Source organism: Budorcas taxicolor, chromosome 16 (genome assembly GCF_023091745.1).
Source record: "Budorcas taxicolor isolate Tak-1 chromosome 16, Takin1.1, whole genome shotgun sequence".
Classification (NCBI taxonomy): Eukaryota; Metazoa; Chordata; class Mammalia; order Artiodactyla; family Bovidae; genus Budorcas; species Budorcas taxicolor.
The window spans coordinates 3,714,988-3,733,548 of NC_068925.1; the positions used below are offsets into that span (position 1 = coordinate 3,714,988).

The window sequence follows — 18,561 nt, forward strand, 5'->3', positions numbered from 1 at the left end:
GGAGCGCCGCGCGGACGGGGGCGCGGCGGGGGCGGGGCCGGGGCCGGGGTGCGGCGGGGGCGGGGCCGGAGCGCGGCGCGGGCGGGGCGCGGCGGGGGCGGGGCCGGGGTGCGGCGCGGGGGCGGGGCGCGGCGAGGGGCGGGGCCGGAGCGCGGCGCGGACGGCGGCGCGGACGGGGACGGGGGCGGGGACGGGGGCGGGGACGGGGGCGGGGGCGGGGCCGGGCGCCGGCGGCCGCGACGTCACGGGCCGCCGGCCGGGGCGGCACTGCCTCCTGCAGCTTCGGCGGCCCGCGCGCGGGGCTTCCCGCGCGAGCCGGGAAGCCTGGCCGGGGCGCGGCGGGGACCGGGCCGCGGATGGGGCAGCCCCGGTTCGCTCCCCGACTTTCGAGGCCGCGAGGGGCCCCCTCCCTCCCGCCCCACCGGAGGCTGCGCCCCCGGATAACCGGGCCGGGGCCCGGGGAAAGCGCCCCCCGCGTCCCGAGTCCGCCCGGAGGTGTGGGGGTTCCGCCGCCCCCAGGTGGTTAGCTTGGGCGGCACCACCTGAGCCCCCAGTCCCTGGACTCCTGCAAGAGGCTCCGCGGGAGTAGGCCTTTTGGGATGGCGAGGGGACTGGGGAGATGCATTTTGTTGGCGGCCGTGCCCATGGGGACCTCAGTCACCAGCCGACTTGGGAGAGCGCTCGCGGCGCCACCCAGGAAAGTGCCTGTTTCCCCACGTGGCCCCTTCCACCTCTTCGGGAATCTCCCAACTGCAAGGACCCTGTCCTCATCGCTGCCCAGAATCCCGCTCTGCCCCAAAGAACTTCTGGGCTGATGCGTGTTCTGTTTTTGTGTTGTCCAGGGCTGAAATGGGGCTAGTGTGACATTTAATTCAATTTTATGTTTAATGTAAACAGCCGTATATGGCTGTCTTATAGAATAGGATAGAAGATGTTGGGGGGCGGGGCGCTACTTAAGGTCGCGGAACCCAGGATGTTGGGAAAGAACCCTGACTCCAAGCCTTCCTGCAGCGAGGAAATACAGCTAAGCAGGCAAGAAGACTCAGAGAGTCATGCTCCTGGCTCTGCACAGGGATGTCACAGATGTGGGAATGCTGCCAGGGAGAGGTCCTGGGATTCCATACAATCCCAACAGGCGGTAATTCTGGAGCTATGAGGTTTGCTGAGGCCTGGGTGAGCCCCTCAGTGCCTCACTTCTTTCAGTCAAAAGAGGGGTGAGCAGCTGTCATGAAGAGGGACAGTGTCAGTGGCTTCATTTGGGTGGATACGGTGTCTTATTCCCCAAGCTACACGTCTCCCACAGCCAGTCCAAGGCGTCAGAGTGGGAGAGCACCTCGACCTGAGCCCCAGGTCTCGCGATATGGAAGAGCGCAGCGCATAGATCTATGTGCTTGTGCACCTGGGCCCGTCCTGGGGTGGCTGAAGCTCTGAACCTGTGGAGACTCACCTGTATGTGGGAAGGTGGGAAGCTCCTGAGGTCTGAGTCAGATGGGCAGCCTTCTAGTTGTGGTCTTTCACATGTCACTGAGCAACCCTGGCCAGAGCTTTCACTCTCTGAGGCTCAGTTTCTCCTCCTGTACAAGGGGAGTATCAGGCAGACCTCTGTGGCTCTATGTTTTTAGGTGTTAGTGCCTTAGATGGCATGTTAGATGGCTATGTGGGGAAGCACAGAGCCTGCGCTGGCGGCTGACCTCCATGAGCTTGGAGCATCTTTCTGTCTACAGTCCACTGCCGCGGCGTTAGCTTTGGTTCTCCAGGGGCTGGCTCTCTGCAAACTTCCCGCCCAGCACAGTGTGAACAACTCCATCTGAACCCTGCCGACGTTGCATGGGTGGCATCAGCCCTGCGTGCAGGAGCCTGTGCTTGTGTGCCTGTGAGTTTGTCATTGTGTCGCGTTCTGTCTGCACAAGATCACACACTGTACTTCCCTGTTTCAAATCCTTGAGAACCCAGATGCAGTGGGGTTGGAAACATGAAGTCTTTATTTTGTGGTCCTCAAAGAAGGGAAGAGCCAGTACTGGGGGCAGGGCACACATCCGGGGGGACTTCCACCCCCCTGAGTGAGGGCACAGGCAGGGGTTGGGGGTGGTCCCAGAGAGTGCTCTAGTTCTGGGCCAGGGCAGGGCAGCAGAGGGCCTCAGCGGGCCAGGGCAAAGCCGATGCGATTGTTACGCCGATCAAACTCCGTGTAGAACTTGCGGATGAAGGTGGCACCCAGGACCCAGACTGGTCCAGTGGGTGGTGGGATGTCCATACCATGCAGGGCCAGTGTGCACAGATCATCATTATTGTAGGGGTCCTGGCAGGAAGCAGAAAGGTTCCTCCACTGCCTGGCACATAACCACCTTGCCAGAGCCCTCAGCAGCATCTGCCCACCCGTGCCCCATCCGCCCTGGGCCTCCATCACATCTTGGCCCTTTCAGCCATCATGGGTCACACCCCTCCTAGAGGCAGGTACTAAGCCGGATGCTACTGACAGTGGATCGGGCGCAGCTCTGCCTTCAGGAGCTCACAGTCTGGCAGAGCTTCTGGTCCTAGACAAACTATTAACACCTCTAAACATGCTAAGTATAAAAAGCAGATAGCATTACTGGGGACATTTGATCAGAATGGAGATCAGGAGATGGGCACAGTGAGTTCCAAATTCGGCTGCATGCTGCGATTACCTGGGGAGTTTTGTAAACATTGTTGCCCAGTTATCCCCAGAGGTATCAGTTGGTATGGGATGTGGCTTGTTACTGGGATTTTTAAAAGCTCGCAGGTAACCCTAATGTGCAGCCAAGTTCAAGAACCACTGATCTAGCAGGTAATCTGTGCATAATGACATGTCTGTTTTTGAAGGCCCCTGCCCCCTATTCCTCCCTGCCACCGAGGAGCAAACCGCAGCCTCACCTGTAACACATAGTCCGCACTGGTGAGTGTGTAGGCTTTGCCTCCAAGGTGGAAGGAGATGTCGGGGAGTGTGGGCATCTGGTTACAGTTCACGACATACTGGCAGCGGTAGGGTCACAGGAGCCCCTTTGAGTGTGGGAGGTACCCCAGGAGACGCAGCCCCGTGCTTGTGGCCTGGCCCCTCTGCCGCAGAGGGGTGGGCACAGCCCCCAGCTTCCCAAGCCCCCCTCCCAGGGCCCAGGTCACATGTGGAAGAGTGTGAGAGGCAGGAGAGGAAGGCCAGAAACGGTCCCCTTCAGAAACAAAGCATCCTGGCGTGATCTGGGGGCCTGGGCCAGGTGGTGCGCCCTCCTCCCTGGTGCCCGCCCCCCAGCTCCTTACTTCATCTATGCTGAGCTCCTTGGCCCCCAAGGCCTCCATGAGCAGTCTCAGGGAGCTGGTGGGGCCTGAGATGTAAGATGCACCAGTATCCACTACGACCATGCAGCCCTCCTCACAGAGCAAGGTAGTCGACCTCACAGACACCCTGGGGGAGGCCACCGTGTCAGACAGACAGCTGGACAGAAGGCTGAGGGGCACCACCAAGCTGCACAGCTTTCCTGAGTGTGGGCAGGTGATGGGAGGCCATGCCGGAGGTCAGGTGACGTGGTGAGGGATGCGTGACATGTGAGCTGGAAGAAGAGAGTGCTGCCCACCCCAGCACACAGCTTAGTGACCCTCCGCCTCTTCTTGTTGCGCCCTCCCCCTGACCCATCATCTCCGTGTCCCTTCCCTGGACCAAGCAAGCAGAGAGCAAGGGGTGCACTCGGAGAGAGGGCGGGACGGCAGCCCAGCCCCCTTGCAGGCCCACCCCCAGCAGCAGCAGCACTTTCAGAGGGAAGAGGTCCTGACCCTTTCATTCTGATCTGCCAGGAGCCAGGCTTGCTGATGCTCACGTAGTGGAAATTCTCTTGGTAATACTGGGGGTCACTGCCTCCCAGCACGATCTCGCCCCCTAGCAAGTGGGAATTCCTAAAGGGAAGATTACAGTAGCGTGGACACCCACGGCCTCCAGGACTCAGTAACCCCAGCCACCAGGGAGGCGGGGCCCAGGCTCAGGGCCGGCGGCAAGGCTGGGGCGGGGCGTGGAGGCCGCTTCTCCACCTCTGCCGGTCCCCAAAGCTCAGTCAGAGGGTTCCAGTGTGGTCCAGCAGCACCCAGTAAAGCCTCCCCAGAGAGGCCACAGAGGAGGGGCAGACGCAGGACAGGGTCGCCCCCACCTCACTGGGGCCTGAGCAGTGGGGGACCTGGGATGGGCCCCCGGGAGCTGCTAGGGTGGTGGGCAGGGGCGTAAGGGAGGCGGGGGTAGATGGGGAGCTTGGGCGTCAGTGGTGCCTGGCCCGCTGCAGTGAGTTTGGGGAGGGTGGCATGTGTGATTCTGGGCCAGGTGCTCTGGAGGGCCAGGGCCAAGTCGGGGCTCTCCATCTCCTCACTTGGAATCTCTGCAGAGGAAGAGGCAGCAGAAAGGAAGCTTTTGTCTCGGGTGAGCCGCGCCAGCCCGTCGTTTGGCAGGGGGGCATTACACACTCTTTACCCTCCAGGCAGTGGAGTCACCAGGGGGTAAGTTGCTGAAGTCACCCCCGCAGTGAGTGGGGGCTGGAGCCAGGACCTCTGGTGCCCCCTCCGCAGCTGACGCCCCTTGCTTTCCTCTCCTCGAGATGGCATGATGCCTCCCACAGGTCAGGGTCTACCTTGGGGATGGTTTCCTGTGTGTGTGTGTGTGTGTGTGTGTGTGTGTGTGTGAGAGAGAGATGGGGTTTCCAGCCCTCTTAGGAGGCAGGTGTGTGTGCGCGTTGCAGCACGCAGCTCACACGTGTTACTGGTGCACGTTGCACCATTACAAGTCCAGTACACGTGCACCTGTGCTAGACGAGCTCCGCTCACCTCTCTCCCAACGCTTCACGGTCTCTCTGGGCGTTTCCTCCTTCTCATCCCAGAGTAAAGGAAGAGGCAGGCCTCTCCTCAACAAGGCCTCTTTGCCGGGATTCCCCTCCATCCCGTGGCCTCTCGGCTCCTGCCCTCAATTGTCCTCTTTTCCTGCCTTTTCAGTTGCTGGCCCTCTGCTGGCTGCTTCTCCCACCTGCCCATCCTCGGGCATCCTCCAGCATTTACAGACACCTGCACGTCTCTCCCTGCTTCTCTGCGCAGCTGTGTCTGCGTCCCTCCCCAGGCAGACTTCTCACGGTGGGCCCTTCCCTCCCTGACACCCACACCTGTCTCTGCACTGCCTGCCTTCCGCCCTTGTCCGGCCTCTGGAGCAGCTCTTCCCAAGACTGCCCCGCCCGCCAGTTGGTGGCCTTTTCTCAGTCACTCTCTTTCTCTCGCCAAACCAGACACTGCTTTCCGTTTTATCTTTGCGATGTTTCTGGGTGCTGGCCTTCCCCTCTGTCCTCACTGCTACTGGGCTGCAGCTCTCATGCCTATGACCCCCTGTCTCCAGCTTGTGCCCAGCAGCTCAGGGCAGATCGCAGCTCTGCTCCACAGCTGGTGCTAGCTTCTGCAAGCCTGGCTGTGCTGCACGCAAGTTTGGCCTGGAGTTGAAAGCACAGGGTTTCAACCTCATGTCCCCTGTTTTGCTCATCATATTGTAATGTTGCTTGTCTTCCCTGCTGGACTGTGAGCTCTGTGAGGGCTGGAACTCTGTCTGGTACACTGTGTTCATGGCTGTACCCCTAGAGCCTTGCACAGTGCTTGTCATGTCAGTGTCCAGGGTTTGTGGAGTCAGGGACTGAGCAGATAAGTGAAGGGACTAATGAATGAAGTCAGCAGTCCACATGAGAGGAGCCAAGCCCTCACATGGAGGCCCAGCGGTCATGGCAAGGCCTCACTTCCCATCACCGCCACTCTGCGCTCTTCTCTTGCTCTAGAGCAGTGCTGAACTAAACTGTAAGTAAAGGCCTCATCTGCCGAGATGGAACTGTGCTGTGCTTAAATAGTCCGGTGTGGTAGCCGGTAGTCACTGTGGCCACTGAGTACTTGAAAGGTACAGTATGACTGAGGATTTGAGTGCCTGACTTTATTTCCTTTTTATTTAAGCGCTGGCTTCCATGTTGGATCGTATCCCTCTGGATATGGAGGGAGCACCACCTGATCCTGAACGCAGCACAGGAGCTCGACCCGCCCCCACTTCCCCCGGCCCCGCCCCGCCCCGCCCCGCCCCGCCCCGCCCCGCCCCGCCCCGCCCCGGCCCCGGCCCCCCGCCCCCGCCCCGGCCCCGGCCCCGCCCCGCCCCGGCCCCGCCCCGCCCCCCGCCCCGGCCCCGGCCCCCCGCCCCCGCCCCGGCCCCGGCCCCGCCCCGCCCCGGCCCCGGCCCCGCCCCGCCCCGCCCACCTGCTGTAGTAGACGGAGAAGACGTCCTCGGTCAGCACCCGCTGGGCGAGGATGTGGTCAAAGACGGGCGTGACGCCGCCGACTGCCTGGGCGGGGAAGCCCATGCCCAGGACGCCGTCAAATTTGGCCAGCATGAAGGGCCTCAGGGGCAGCTCCGTGACCTCGCCAAAGGTCTGTGTGACTGTGATCCCGCCCACCTGTGGAAGGAAGGAGCACCAGGGGAGACCAAGCCCACGGCCCATCCCCTGGTCAGAGTCCGGTCCAGGCCTCCCCACGAAGGGCCCTAGGGACACACCGCCCCGGGTGTGACCACTTCATCAACCCCAAGTGCACAGCAGCTCTCTTAACACAAATCTGGGCTGGGGGGTCCAGAGGGACTAGGAGCGGCAGAGGCAGAAGGTGGCACCACAGTCAGGCCTGTCGTTCACGCCCCCTTTCCCCTATTTCATGGGCTCACACTGATTTCTCCCAGTTCCATGGGTACCCCTACCCTGACTCTGCCAGAGCAGGGAGTGGAGAAGCCTAGAGATGGAGGCGGGTCAGACCCAGACCAAGTGACAGTGAGAACGAGGACTGACCCTAATTCCAAACTCTGAATTCAGCTGTGACCTTATAACCTGTGCCTAACTCCAAAAGTGATCCTGACCATAAGGCTGACAGTACCCTTGACCCTGACCCTGACTCGGGATTTCAGTCTAGGGTCTGGTTAAGAGCTCAGTCAGAGTTGGATGACCCCAAGCAGCTTCCTCGATTGGAGACTGGGCTCAGGACAAGCTCCATGAATGCCGTAGCTGCAGAGGCCCTCACAGATTACTTGGGTAGTGCCCAGAAATCAGCTCTGCTGTGCCCCAGGTGCTTGCAGCTCCAGGGAGCAGTAGCAGAGGAGGGTGCTCCTCCAAGGCGGGCTGGGCTGCACCATCCCCAACCGGGGGCGCTAGGGTGGCAGAGGAGCCCTGGGGACAAGGAGGGCAGATGACCTGAGACAGCCTCACTTACAGTCACCAGGTCCTGGCTCAGGAAACCTTTGACCTTCCCAGATCCATAGTAGATGGTGAACTCCGTCCCATTCTCCACATAGCTGGAGGATTCCAGGGAGTCGTAGAGGCTGTGAATCTCTGGTGGGGAGACAAAGGCTCAGGGCCAAGAAGCCCGGGGAAGGGGTTGGAGGCGGGCACTGGGTGGGGCCTGAGTGCAAAGACAGGGCGGCCCTGAGCTGGGAGGCTTGAAAAATGTGGTTAGTCAATCAAGGTCTGTATTTCTTGGACCCCTGTAATGTGCTCATGTCTCTGAGAACTTTGTCTCAGATGAAGTGTCTTAAAGTAATTGCTAATCCCAGGCTGGCGAGAGGACTCTGGTCCCTGGAAGCATTCAGTGGTTCCCTGAGGTTGAGGAGGACACAGCCTATGCTCTGAATGGGCCTGAGAATTCAGTCCTTCTGGAGCCTGCTTTTTACTTGGCCATGACATTCTCTCCTCTCCTCTCAGGGGCAGGGGGCAGAGGCAGATGGAGGAAGCTCAGGGGGCAGCACGAGGTACTGAGCTGGGCCTGGCCCGACAGGGGAGTGGCGTGGGGAGGCACTCGGGCCCCTGGTCTCACCACAGGCCGTGTAGAGGGGGCTGCACTTGGTGGACGGCACCCAGAGGTTGGCGGAGCCCGTGTCAAAGATGACTTTGAAGGTCTGTGGTGGGGTGCCGATGCCGATCTCACCATAGTACTGGGTCTGCAGGACGAAGGAGAGGGGTGGTGGCCTGAGGCGCCTGGGGAGCCTTGGGGTCTTGCCTGATATGCCCTTTGGAACTTGGGGTGAAATGAGGCAGACCACGTAGCCTGGGTGGTCTGGGCTTCCATTTTCAGCCAAGATGGAGTCAGAGGCTTAGCAGTGTCTCATGACACGAAGTGGGAGGCTCAGTAAGACCAGAGGGCAAATTAAATGTACTGCCAGTGAAGCAGGGAGGTGCCCCATGCCCCACAGAAATCCTGATGCTTCGCTGAACCCCTGCCCCTGCAACACCTGTACTTGGGGGCCCAGGGCCTGGATTCCTGAGTTCCAAACCTGACCCCGCCTCTAGGCTCCTTCCGGTCCTCTGTGCCTCAGTCTTTCCAGCTGTGAAATGGGAATTTCGTGAGGTGCTCAGAAAGGGCAAAAATGCCTTAGGCCCAAGAGAAGAAGGAGAGAGTGAAGTGGGCAAGGGACCGAGCTGGGCACTCACGTCCAGGTAGTTGGTGAGGACCACAGGGGAGGTGCGGTTGCCAAAGGAGAGAGTCTTGGTGAGCTGGCTCCACTCAGCACCCAGCTGGGCCATGTCCACGCCTCGCTCCTTCAGGCTTTCCCGGACTGAGGGCATCTTCTTGAGGAAGATCCTGGCCCATGATGGAGTAAGAAAAAGTAGAAGAGCTCTGTCCCCTCCCACAGTAATGGTAGAGTTCTAGAAGCTTCTAATAAAACTACCCCAACCTTAGCCCAGGCACCCAGGGATCACTCTTCAACTCTTAAGTCTCTGAAGGAGACTCTGTGGTTACCTGTGCTGGTATTAAATGATCCTCAACTAACTCGCTCCTGTTGTTTGATTTTGCTCATCATTTTAAGGTCATTTGTTCATTCATTCACTCCACAGTCACAGGTTGGACACCTGCTCTGTGCCTGCACCATGCTGGATGCTAGAGATAAAAAGATCATCACCGCCTTCGAGGGGCTCCAGCGGATGGGAAGACGGAGGAGGAAACAGCACTGACGTCCCTCTAAGGAGGTGAAGGCTGGGCATGCCGGCTCACGGCTGGATGGGTGAGGCAGTGCCACGCGCGGCCTGCAGGTGGCAGCACATGCCCGCACGGCCGGGGCGGGGGCTCCAGGACGCAGCAGGCAGCACCCGGCCAGGGCCCTGGGCCTGGACTGGGCGGGGTCGGGGAACGCAGGCGTCTCCAGAGTGCCTGTGCAGCCTGCCCTCGGGAAGAAGCGTCTTCCTGAGCCTAGGTCCCAGGCCCTCCGCTTCTTGTCCCGACGCTTTCGTGTCACCTTCGGGAGGCAGAGTTAAAGAGAACTGGGAAACTCAAGTCGCCCTGAGCTGCCACCGTGCGGGGCACCCCCACCACGTGACCTCGTTCCCATCCTGCAGGCTGGCTGTCCTCACTCCGGGGTGAGGGATGAGGCGACTCAGGAGTAGGTGCAGCAGGGATTCGAGGTGCCCTGACTGGCCCATCTCCCACAGAGGTGTTCCCGGACTCCAACGTGAAGGCTGTGTGCCACAGCCTGAGCCGTTGTTGGGGGTCCCGGGCTTGCAGCCCAAAGTCTGGAGGGTCCCTATTTCTTCTTCTGCACTTGCACTAGCCTTTCCTTCTCAGGCCCCATGCATTTTGCCCACAAACGTGAATGCAACTTTCATGCTTGTTGGTGTTAATATTTTAACAGAAATGACTTGCCATATTCATAACATGGTCTGTTCTTCCACAAAGTATTTTCACGACTATGATCTATTTGATTCGCAGCCATCACCTGAGGTGAGTAACTTTACTATTCTCATTTTACAGATGGGAAAATGGAGGAACAGAGAAGGCTAGACCCCAGAGAGGGCTCCTTTTACCGTCTCCTTTTAGAGAATCCCTTCCTTCTCCCCTTTCCCTCCCCCTCCCCCCCACGCCAGCACTTTCCAGCGTTTTCCAGCCCTCTAAGGCCAGCGTGCACCCCGCCTCCTGGAAGCCCCCATGCCCCCACGCTGGCCTCCCCTTTGCCTGGGCACCTGCCCCATTTCCCCCGGGTGTCCGTAACCAGCGCTGCACAGCCTCGTGCCTTCTGTGATGAGGGTGTAGTGGTCGTCGCGATGTGCTCGAATCCCCTCCTACCTGCCTGATTCTGAGCAACTTACCTGGCCTCCTCTGGGCCTCTGTAACAATGGACTTAATGCTAGTACCTACCACCGAGAGTGCACACTTTGCAGACTGAGTTGCCCGGTGCTCAGTACATGTTGTAAAAGGCGTCTGTGTGCAAAAGGCAATGACTGCACCTTGAGACTGAATCGGCCGTTCAGAGCGCCACAGAGCCTTGCATGGGGACGTTGAGGCTCATGTCAGTTAGCAAAACTCCTCTAAGTACATTTGGAAAGCCTGACTCCCTCTTCACCCTGGTCTAATTTCATTCTTCTCTTTCTGAAGAGACGAGGGAGAATGTTTTTTTCCTTTCCCTCCCTTTATCCTGGGGGTGGGGGCCACGCTCAGACACATACTGCCACTGGGAAGCGCCTCTCCCCCTCACCACGCCCCCAGCCCAGCAGCTACTCTCCCTGGAGCAGAGGAAAGAGGCTTTGGAAACATGGTGCAGCGTGTGCCCAGGCTGAGCCTCCTACATCGGACCTCCCTGAACCTCAGTGTCCCCAGCTATAAAATGGGACTGTTGGGAGGATGATTTGAGCTGAGACACAGGAAGCAATCCTATGAAGTCCTCAGCATTTTACAGGCCTAGCAACTACCACTGTTACGAAAGCCTGCCCCTTAACTTCAGGTCTTCTGGTCCCATCTGCTTCCCCAGCGTGAAACCCTTTCTCTAGGAGCCCCTCTCCCACCTACCTCCCCGCTCCTGCAGCCTTGAAGAAGCCTTGTTCCCTCAGGGAAGAAAGTGAAACTGAAAGCCACTCAGTCGTGTCCGACTCTCTGCGACCCCATGGACTATACAGTCCATGGAATTCTCCAGGGCTTTCCCTTCTCCAGGGGATCTTCCCAACCCAGGGATCGAACCCAGGTCTCCCGCATTGCAGGCAGATTCTTTACCAGCTGAGCCATCAGGGTTCCCTCAGGGCCTGTCGCCAAACATGGATGTTGGGTCTTTATCCTCCTCCTTTGGGCTGCCTTAAACTTTTCTTTTAATATTCGTGATAATCCCCCTGGAGATGGTAACAGCTGGGTTTTTACAGCATGCCTGCACCGGGCTGAGGCATTTACAGGCAATATCTTATTCACTCTTCAAAGCAGCTCTGTAAAATAGGTATTTTATTATCCCTGTTTTAAAAATGGTAAACTGGAACTTCCCTGATGGTCCAGTGGCCAAGAATCCATGCTCCCAATGCTGGGGGCCTGTGTTCAATCCCCGGTCAGGGAACTAGATGCCACGTGCTACAACTAAGTGTTCTCACACCACAACTAAAAGATCCTGCCTGCTGCCATGAAGATCCAAGCAGGCAGTGTAGCCAAATAAATGAATATTGAAAAAATAAAAGTGGCAAACTTGGACCTGGCCAGGTTCAGGGTCTTGCCCACGGTTCCAGAGTTAGTTGGCACTGCTAGTGGAACAGAATTTAAACCAGGACTGTTCAGCTCTGGAAGCTTTGCGTTTAACCACTACGTTGCCCTGCTTCCCTGGCAGAGTTAACAATACCACACCCTTCTTAGTAATTAGTCTGTGAGCTCCCGAGGGGCAGAGAACATGTCTCAGTCATCTCCGAGTCCCCCCAAAGCGCCTAGCATGGTGATCTGTGCAGGAACTGAAAACTCTGGGCCAGGATCAAAAGGCCCAGCTAGTGCTTCTGCTGGCTGTGTGACATCGGGCAAGTCACCTGACCTCTCTGAATGGGGCGAAACTCTCCCTGCCCGGCTGCTTGCGAGGAAGGGGTGACATCCCTTGTTTGAACCACCCCCCAACCCGTGTTAGGAAAGTAAGGATCCCTGCTCCCCCCACCCTTTCTCCCAGTTACCGTCTGAAGGCGGCGGTGTCTGCAGGGAGACTGAAGGTGCTGCAGCCCCAGAGCGCCAGCAGGAGTCCCCAGAGAGGCATCTTGCTGCACTGGTCCACACTTCGCCTGGGTGCCCAGCTCGCTCTGGGGTCCCCTGAAGCACCCTCTCCTTTTATACATGCACACTCGGGATGGCTGCGATTCTGCTCTGCCCTGATTTATTACTGCGGGGCAGATGGCGGGGCAGCTGGTAATAAATCCCTCAACGGGACTGAGCTAAGTGGGTGAAGGGTGACCAGGTTTCTGACGTGGAGCTGGGGGGCTAGAAGAAGGATGGCTGTGGGAAAGCAAGGCTGCACCCAGTGACGCCAGTAGCCCTGTCTCGGCCTGGCCCTGTGACCCCTCAGGGAAGACCGAAGCCAATGAGAAACAGCACCGCTAGGGAACCAGGACAGGGCTGGGACAAGCACAGGACCCCAGTTTCCAGACCCCAAGCCCATCTCACCGACCCCTTGCCTCTGTGTTAACCTTGGCTGTGCCCCTGACTGGCGTCTCCCAGGCTGCGTCGCAGTGTTACCATCTGGAACATGGGTGATCCCTCCAGCTCGTTCCCTGACAGAGCCAGATCCAGGGAGTCCCGACACGGCCTCCCCCCAGGTCTCTGTTACCAGTGGTTGTTTATGGGAAAGTGCAGCACAGACCTCCTCTGGAAGTAAGGAGCTGGGGGCAGGGGACGTGGTTCCATCTTAGATGACCTGTGTTGGTGGAAGGGAAGGGAAGCCCCGGGACTGGGGGAGGCTGCTTTCTGCCAAAGTGCGAGGTGGAGCAGCTGGTCTTTCCACCCCTCTCCCTCTCTCTGCTTCTCCCTAAGTACTCTCTGGGGCATGTCTCAGCCTCCTTCCCTTTCCCTTATGGCTTACCAGCAGTCTGGAGCTGCTCACCACACATCCACCTGGCCCCTGAATCCCAGGGTGGATGTTGTTTACGCAGCCTAGGACCTCCTCTCCTGGCTCCTCCCTGCTCACTCCTTGGGGCCCACTTCCAGGATCTCTGTCTCCTCCAGGAAGCAGGCTTGGATTCAGCCTGGAATTGACTGTCTCTGCTGGGGCTCCCACGGTGCAGACACGCACCTTCTGTGAAAGCACAGGCCTCGAATGTCCTCTCTTGGAATCATTTCAATGCGCATGCCTCTGCCTCTCACCCAGAGTGGTGCTCCTGGCTCATCAAATGAGTGCCCAGTGAACCCTGACGGGCAGGGCCAGGGGCTTGGCTTCGGGTTCTGACTGTACCCCCAACTTGCTGCATCTCGTGGGGGTGTCCGCCCCTCTCTGGGCCGTAGTCCCCAGGCAGTGTGAGGAACCAGACGCCAGGCGACCCCAGGGTGCCCACCCGTGTGGACGCTCCAGTAGCCAAGTCCCGTGTCTTCAGCACGCTCCTCTCTGCACCTGTGGGCGGAAAGAACTTAACCGGCGGAGCGAAACTCTGTTGCTGGTGTGCAGACTACTTAATGCGTCGGGATCTCTGAAATTACAACACCGTTGCCGAGGGATGGGAGAAGCTGGTGCTTCTTGGAACAAACTCTCACTGGAGAATTTTCAAGCATTGTGGTTGGCACTGGGGGAAGCATTTGAGGGGCCGGGAGAACCTTTTCATGGGAACTTCTGTCTTATCAGACTGAATAAATAGTTATTAAACTGAATAAATGTTTATTTGTAGGCTCCAGTGCTCTGCCTTTCCTTAGCAAGTGTCACTGAGCGTTTCTTACGTGTCAGGTGCGTGTCCAGATGCACAGCCCTCTGAGGGGCGACCCTCAGCCCCCCTGGTCAGACAGGAGGCTGAGCCTTCAGAGGACTCAAGGAAGGGCAAGCCGAGCGGTGCGCCCGCGACTCCTGGCTCCTCTCTGGGGCTACGTGCCCACCCGAGCCCACAGGATGCAAAGGAGAGGGTGCCCGGCTGGGGCTGAGTCTGCCAGCCCAGGGAGCTCTTCAGAGCCGCGGCCTTGCTGCAGTGTGGACGCCCGGCACAGCGGGGCCCTCGGCTGTGTCCCAGGTCCGACTCCGGTCTCTTCCATGGCAAAGGCAGGGCCGGGGGTACCCCCACCGGTCCAGCCCTCTGTGGCCCCAGGCGCTCTCCAGCCAGAAACACCCTTCCCGCCCACCTCCCTGTGTCCTGCCAGTGTGTGCAGCTCACACGAGTGCTGGCCCTGTGCGCCAGTGTGAATAGAAGAGGGAGTGACCTCCAGGAGACACACAATTTGTCAGAGTGCAGACCAGAGTCACAGGCACCAGAGGGGAGGCAGGGAGCCAGCTTCTGAGGGGTGACACGGCCCGAACACCATCGGCTCTCGCTTCTCCCAGGACCCCAGCCAAGCTGGGAGCAGCAGCCATTTCTCACTTTCTCACCAGCTCCTCTCAGCCCACCCGCCCCACCCTTGTGGGACCCGGATCCTGAGGCCAGACACCAGGTTGCCCATCCCAGCGAGACTGTGGCCCGGAGTCAGAACCAGCAGGAATCCCAGAACCGAGACCTGGAGGTCCATGGAGGGCTCCGCGGAAGCTTGACTGGGAGCGAGAGGCCTCAGGGGTCACAGAGCCCTTGAAGGTTCTTCCACAGAAGCTGGAACCAGAGCTGTTTGTGCAGCCTCATCGTACAGAGCTGAGGTCTGTGACGGCAGGAGAAAGACTCCGGTTTCAGCTCCACTCTAAGGAGGAACCATCGAGCAGTCAGCATCATCCAGTGACCACAAATGCCCTGCCTGGGGTCACCTTGGACGCTGGGACAGTCGGCCCAGGATTTTAGGATTTCATGGTCCTGCCTGCCTGCCTGGTGGCCAGCCTGTTCCTCTCCCATCTCCGGGGTCGTGTGGGGATGGTCAGGACGGCGGGTGGGTCTCCCTCTGAGCTGGGGCCCACCAGTGCCCCGGGCTGTGGGAGGGAAGGAGCGTGGGTAGGTAGGGACCTTTCTCAGGTTATCGAGCGGCCCCATCAGCCCGGGCCCAGGGTTTCTCACGGAAGCCCCCGCGGAGTCCCAGGCGAGGCCCCAGGCTGCGTCACCTGGAGGTCGGGAAGCAGCCGGGGCAGAGGCAGGGGCTGGGCGGCACCTGCCCTCTCCCCTGGGGCAGGCCCGTGACGCCAGCGCCCTCCGGAAAAGCGTAAATCCCTCCAGCCTCTCTGCTCTCCCTTCAGATCTGCCGGGCGTGCGGGGTGGGGGAAGGGACTTCCGCAGGGGGCTGGGGCGCTGCAAATCTCTCAGGAGACAGTGAGACTCAGGGTTTCTCTACAAGTCGTCCCAAACTCTATTTGCTCTAGGACAGTGATTCCAAGGAGATTCAGGATTGTGACCAAGGATGGAGGGGCCAGCAGGGGAGAAGGGGAGAAGGGGAGAAGGCTGAGTGGCACAGAGAGCCTGGTTTTCGCCACTGTGAAAGGTTCGTGGATTTATTCCCACCAGCATTAGTTTAGTGGAAAACTTGCCAAGGCTACAGCCCTGGGGAAGGTGGAAAGAGGTCGAATTCACGAGGCTTGGAATTGGCGAGCTAAACATTTCTGGACTGGTCCTGCTTCTGTGCATAAAAAGCAAACGGGGAAGCAGGGGCAGAGAGAAAAATGGACACATCTTTTCTTTACCTGTCTTCCTCCCCACGTCACAATTAAGCCCCTGTCCCCAGAGGGCCCAGCTGCCTCCTCGGAGGAATTTTTCAATCAGATGGGAACACTGAGTTTGCAGATGAGTAGCTGGGGCCTTGGGAGGAGGGCCTTGAGACCCAGAGTGGACCTTAATAGCCAGCCGGGGCTGCTTTGTGTGGGTGGACCCTCCAGAGGGGATGACTACTTGGAAGGCATCGGGGCTAGGACCAGGAGCACCTTGAAGCTGGGGGCCGGGGATGCAGAGAACCAAGTGTCCTTAGCTGGTTGTTCTGGGGACCTTGGAGGAACAGAAATCCAGCCACAGGGTTGGGGTGATCCCACCTCGAGCCTGCTCAAGTGAAGGCCCAGGAAATTGAAGGCAGGTCACCCAGGCCTTGGGAGGTGCAGGGGCCTGAGGGGGATGATAGGATGGGCAAGGAGGCTGAGGGCTCGGTGAAAGAGCCTGGTCAAAGGAGAAGTTCTGAAATGAGATGCGCCAATATAGTGGGACCAGACCCCATATCCTGAGGCATGGAAGCTAGAAGCATAAGAGACTGCTTCCCCAGAAGGGGGTCTGCTCCGTTATCAGGAAAGCTTAAACCAGGAGGAGGCTCCTTTTCCAGAAGAGGGGTGCCAGTGGAGCAGCTTGGTGGAGGGTGTGTGCGCGTGCGCGTGTGCGTGCATGTGTGCACGTGTGTGTGTGCATGTGCGTGAGCGTGTGTGTGCATGTGTGCGTGCATGTGTGCGCTTGTGTGTGCACGCACGCGTGAGCGTGTGTGTGCATGTGTGCGCGTGAGCGTGTGTGCATGTGTGCGCGTGCACGTGAGTGCGTGCGTGCATGTGTGCGCATATGTGTGTGCATGTGTGTGTGCGCGTGAGCGTGTGCGTGCATGTGTGCGCATGTGTGTGTGCGCGTGTGTGTGTGCGCGAGCGTGTGTGTGCATGTGTGCACGTGTGTGCACGTGCGCGTGAGCATGTGCGTGCATGTGTGCGCATGTGTGTGTGTGTGTGCATGTGCTGGGCGGGGGTGGTGACCCGGGGCAGTGGTTCTGACGGGAAGGTGCTCGGCGGTGTGTGCTTGTCTCACCAGGGAAGTGGAGGGAAGTGGTTGTATCCCAGAAACATTTCCTAGAAAATGGACTCCTTCCCCTCTTTCTTCTCTCTTTCCTTTCTTTATCAGAGAAATAAAGGCTCTAGTTTAAAACCCAATAGAACCCAAAGGCTTTTAAGGGTAACCAGTACCTCCAGCCCTGCGTCCAGTCCCCATGACAAGTCCTGCTCTACTGAGGCAAAACCCTTCATCCTCGGCTATTTTGCTATTGTTGGTTGTACATATCCCTAAAGGTTATGCTTAAACTGCCATTTCTAGATTTTTCAATTTTATTCATTATTACTTCTTTTATGGCAATTAAAGATTTCTCTTATACTCTGTCCCTCTTGATTTGGCAAAATCAAAAGTCACTACTTAAATTATTATAATTAAACTAACATTCACGTGTATTAAAATTACATTTCCTTGTGTAATTTTCTGCTTTTAATTAAGTTCGTCATCACCCCCTTCCTTTCCCACTCCTTGTTTTTCTGTGTCCAGCTGCTCCAGACCACCGTCCGCCTGGTGGGATGCCCAGCTAATGCGCCAGTGGGATTTTCTCCTGGGGGCTCGGTGCTCCCGAGTCTGCTGCACGTCGTCCTCTGGGGCATCTCTTTGCTGCTCCCCTCTGTGGCTTCCTGGGTCCCGGCTCTGGGGCTTTCTTCTTTCTCAGCTGACACGTGCTTAAGTGGAAGATGTATTCCAAAGTTTGCAGAGAAAGAGTACAGGGGAAGTAAACACTTCCAGTACTGGTGTGTCTAAAAACGTTTCCATCACTCCTCACTCTTCAAAGTGTGAGTAGAATTCTAGGTTGAAGCTTATTTCCCCTCTGAAATTGGAAGTTGTTTTCCAGTATCTCCTGATTTTAACAAATATGGTACAACTCTGATTCCAGACTCTACTATGGTTTGATCTTTGGGGTGTCTCACTACCTTGCCTACCCCTGGCATAGATATTTTTGCATTCCTGTGCTGAGCACTCAGTGGGTGCCCTCAACCTGGAAATTCATGTCCTTCTGTTCTGGAAAATCATCCTGCATTAATTTCTTCCTTTCCATTTCCTCCTTTCTGACGTCTGGAACTCACATTATTAGGATATTGCAACTTCTGTTTGATTCCTAAATTTCTCATATTTTATCTCCTGATTTCTTTTTGTTCTACCTTCTATGAGATTTTTTTACCTTGATGTTCCAACTTTGATTTCTTAAAAAATCATCTCCTTTCATTTTAACCTCGAAGGAGCTTTCTGATTCTGTTATTATGCCTACTTTATTGCAATCACTCTTTGTTTTACAGGTGCAAAACTTTCACTTATGCCCTCTGAGGATATTAACTACACACTGATTTTTCCAAAATCACTGCAGATGGTGATGCAGCCATGGAATTAAAAGACTCTTACTTCTTGGGAGGAAAGTTATGACCAACCCAGACAGCATATTAGAAAGCAGAGACATCACTTTGTCAACAAAGGTCTGTCTAGTCAAGGCTATGGTTTTTCCAGTAGTCATGTATGAATGTGGGAGTTGGACTGTAAAGAAAGCTGAGCACCAAAGAATTGATACTTTTGAACTGTGGTGTTGAAGAAGACTCTTGAGAGTCCCTTGGACTGCAAGGAGATCCAACCAGTCCATCCTAAAGGAAATCAGTCCTGAATATTCATTGGAAGGACTGATGTTGAAGCTGAAACTCCAATACTTTGGCCACCTGATGCGAAGAGCTGACTCACTGGAAAAGACCCTGATGCTGGGAAAGATTGAGGGCAGGAGGAGAAGGGGATGACAGAGGATGAGATGGTTGGATGGCATCACTGACTCAATAGACGTGGGTTTGGGTGGACTCCGGGAGTTGGTGATAGACAGGGAGGCCTGGCGTGCTGTGGTTCATGGGGTTGCAAAGAGTTAGACATGACTGAGTGACTGAACTGAACT

General features: G+C 57.5%; 1 protein-coding gene across 1 annotated transcript; it reads right to left on the reverse strand.

Moving 5' to 3' along the window:
* Positions 1 to 2,137: 2,137 nt before the first annotated feature.
* On the reverse strand, positions 2,138 to 12,031 carry REN (renin). Its single transcript, XM_052654201.1, has 10 exons — positions 11,940 to 12,031; positions 8,472 to 8,622; positions 7,858 to 7,981; positions 7,258 to 7,376; positions 6,262 to 6,458; positions 4,365 to 4,373; positions 3,784 to 3,903; positions 3,274 to 3,418; positions 2,893 to 2,991; positions 2,138 to 2,299 (listed from the first exon to the last, which is right to left on the reverse strand). The coding sequence occupies exons 1-10, from the start codon at positions 12,017 to 12,019 to the stop codon at positions 2,138 to 2,140; spliced, it is 1,206 nt and encodes a 401-aa protein (XP_052510161.1). The 5' UTR covers positions 12,020 to 12,031.
* Positions 12,032 to 18,561: the final 6,530 nt, after the last annotated feature.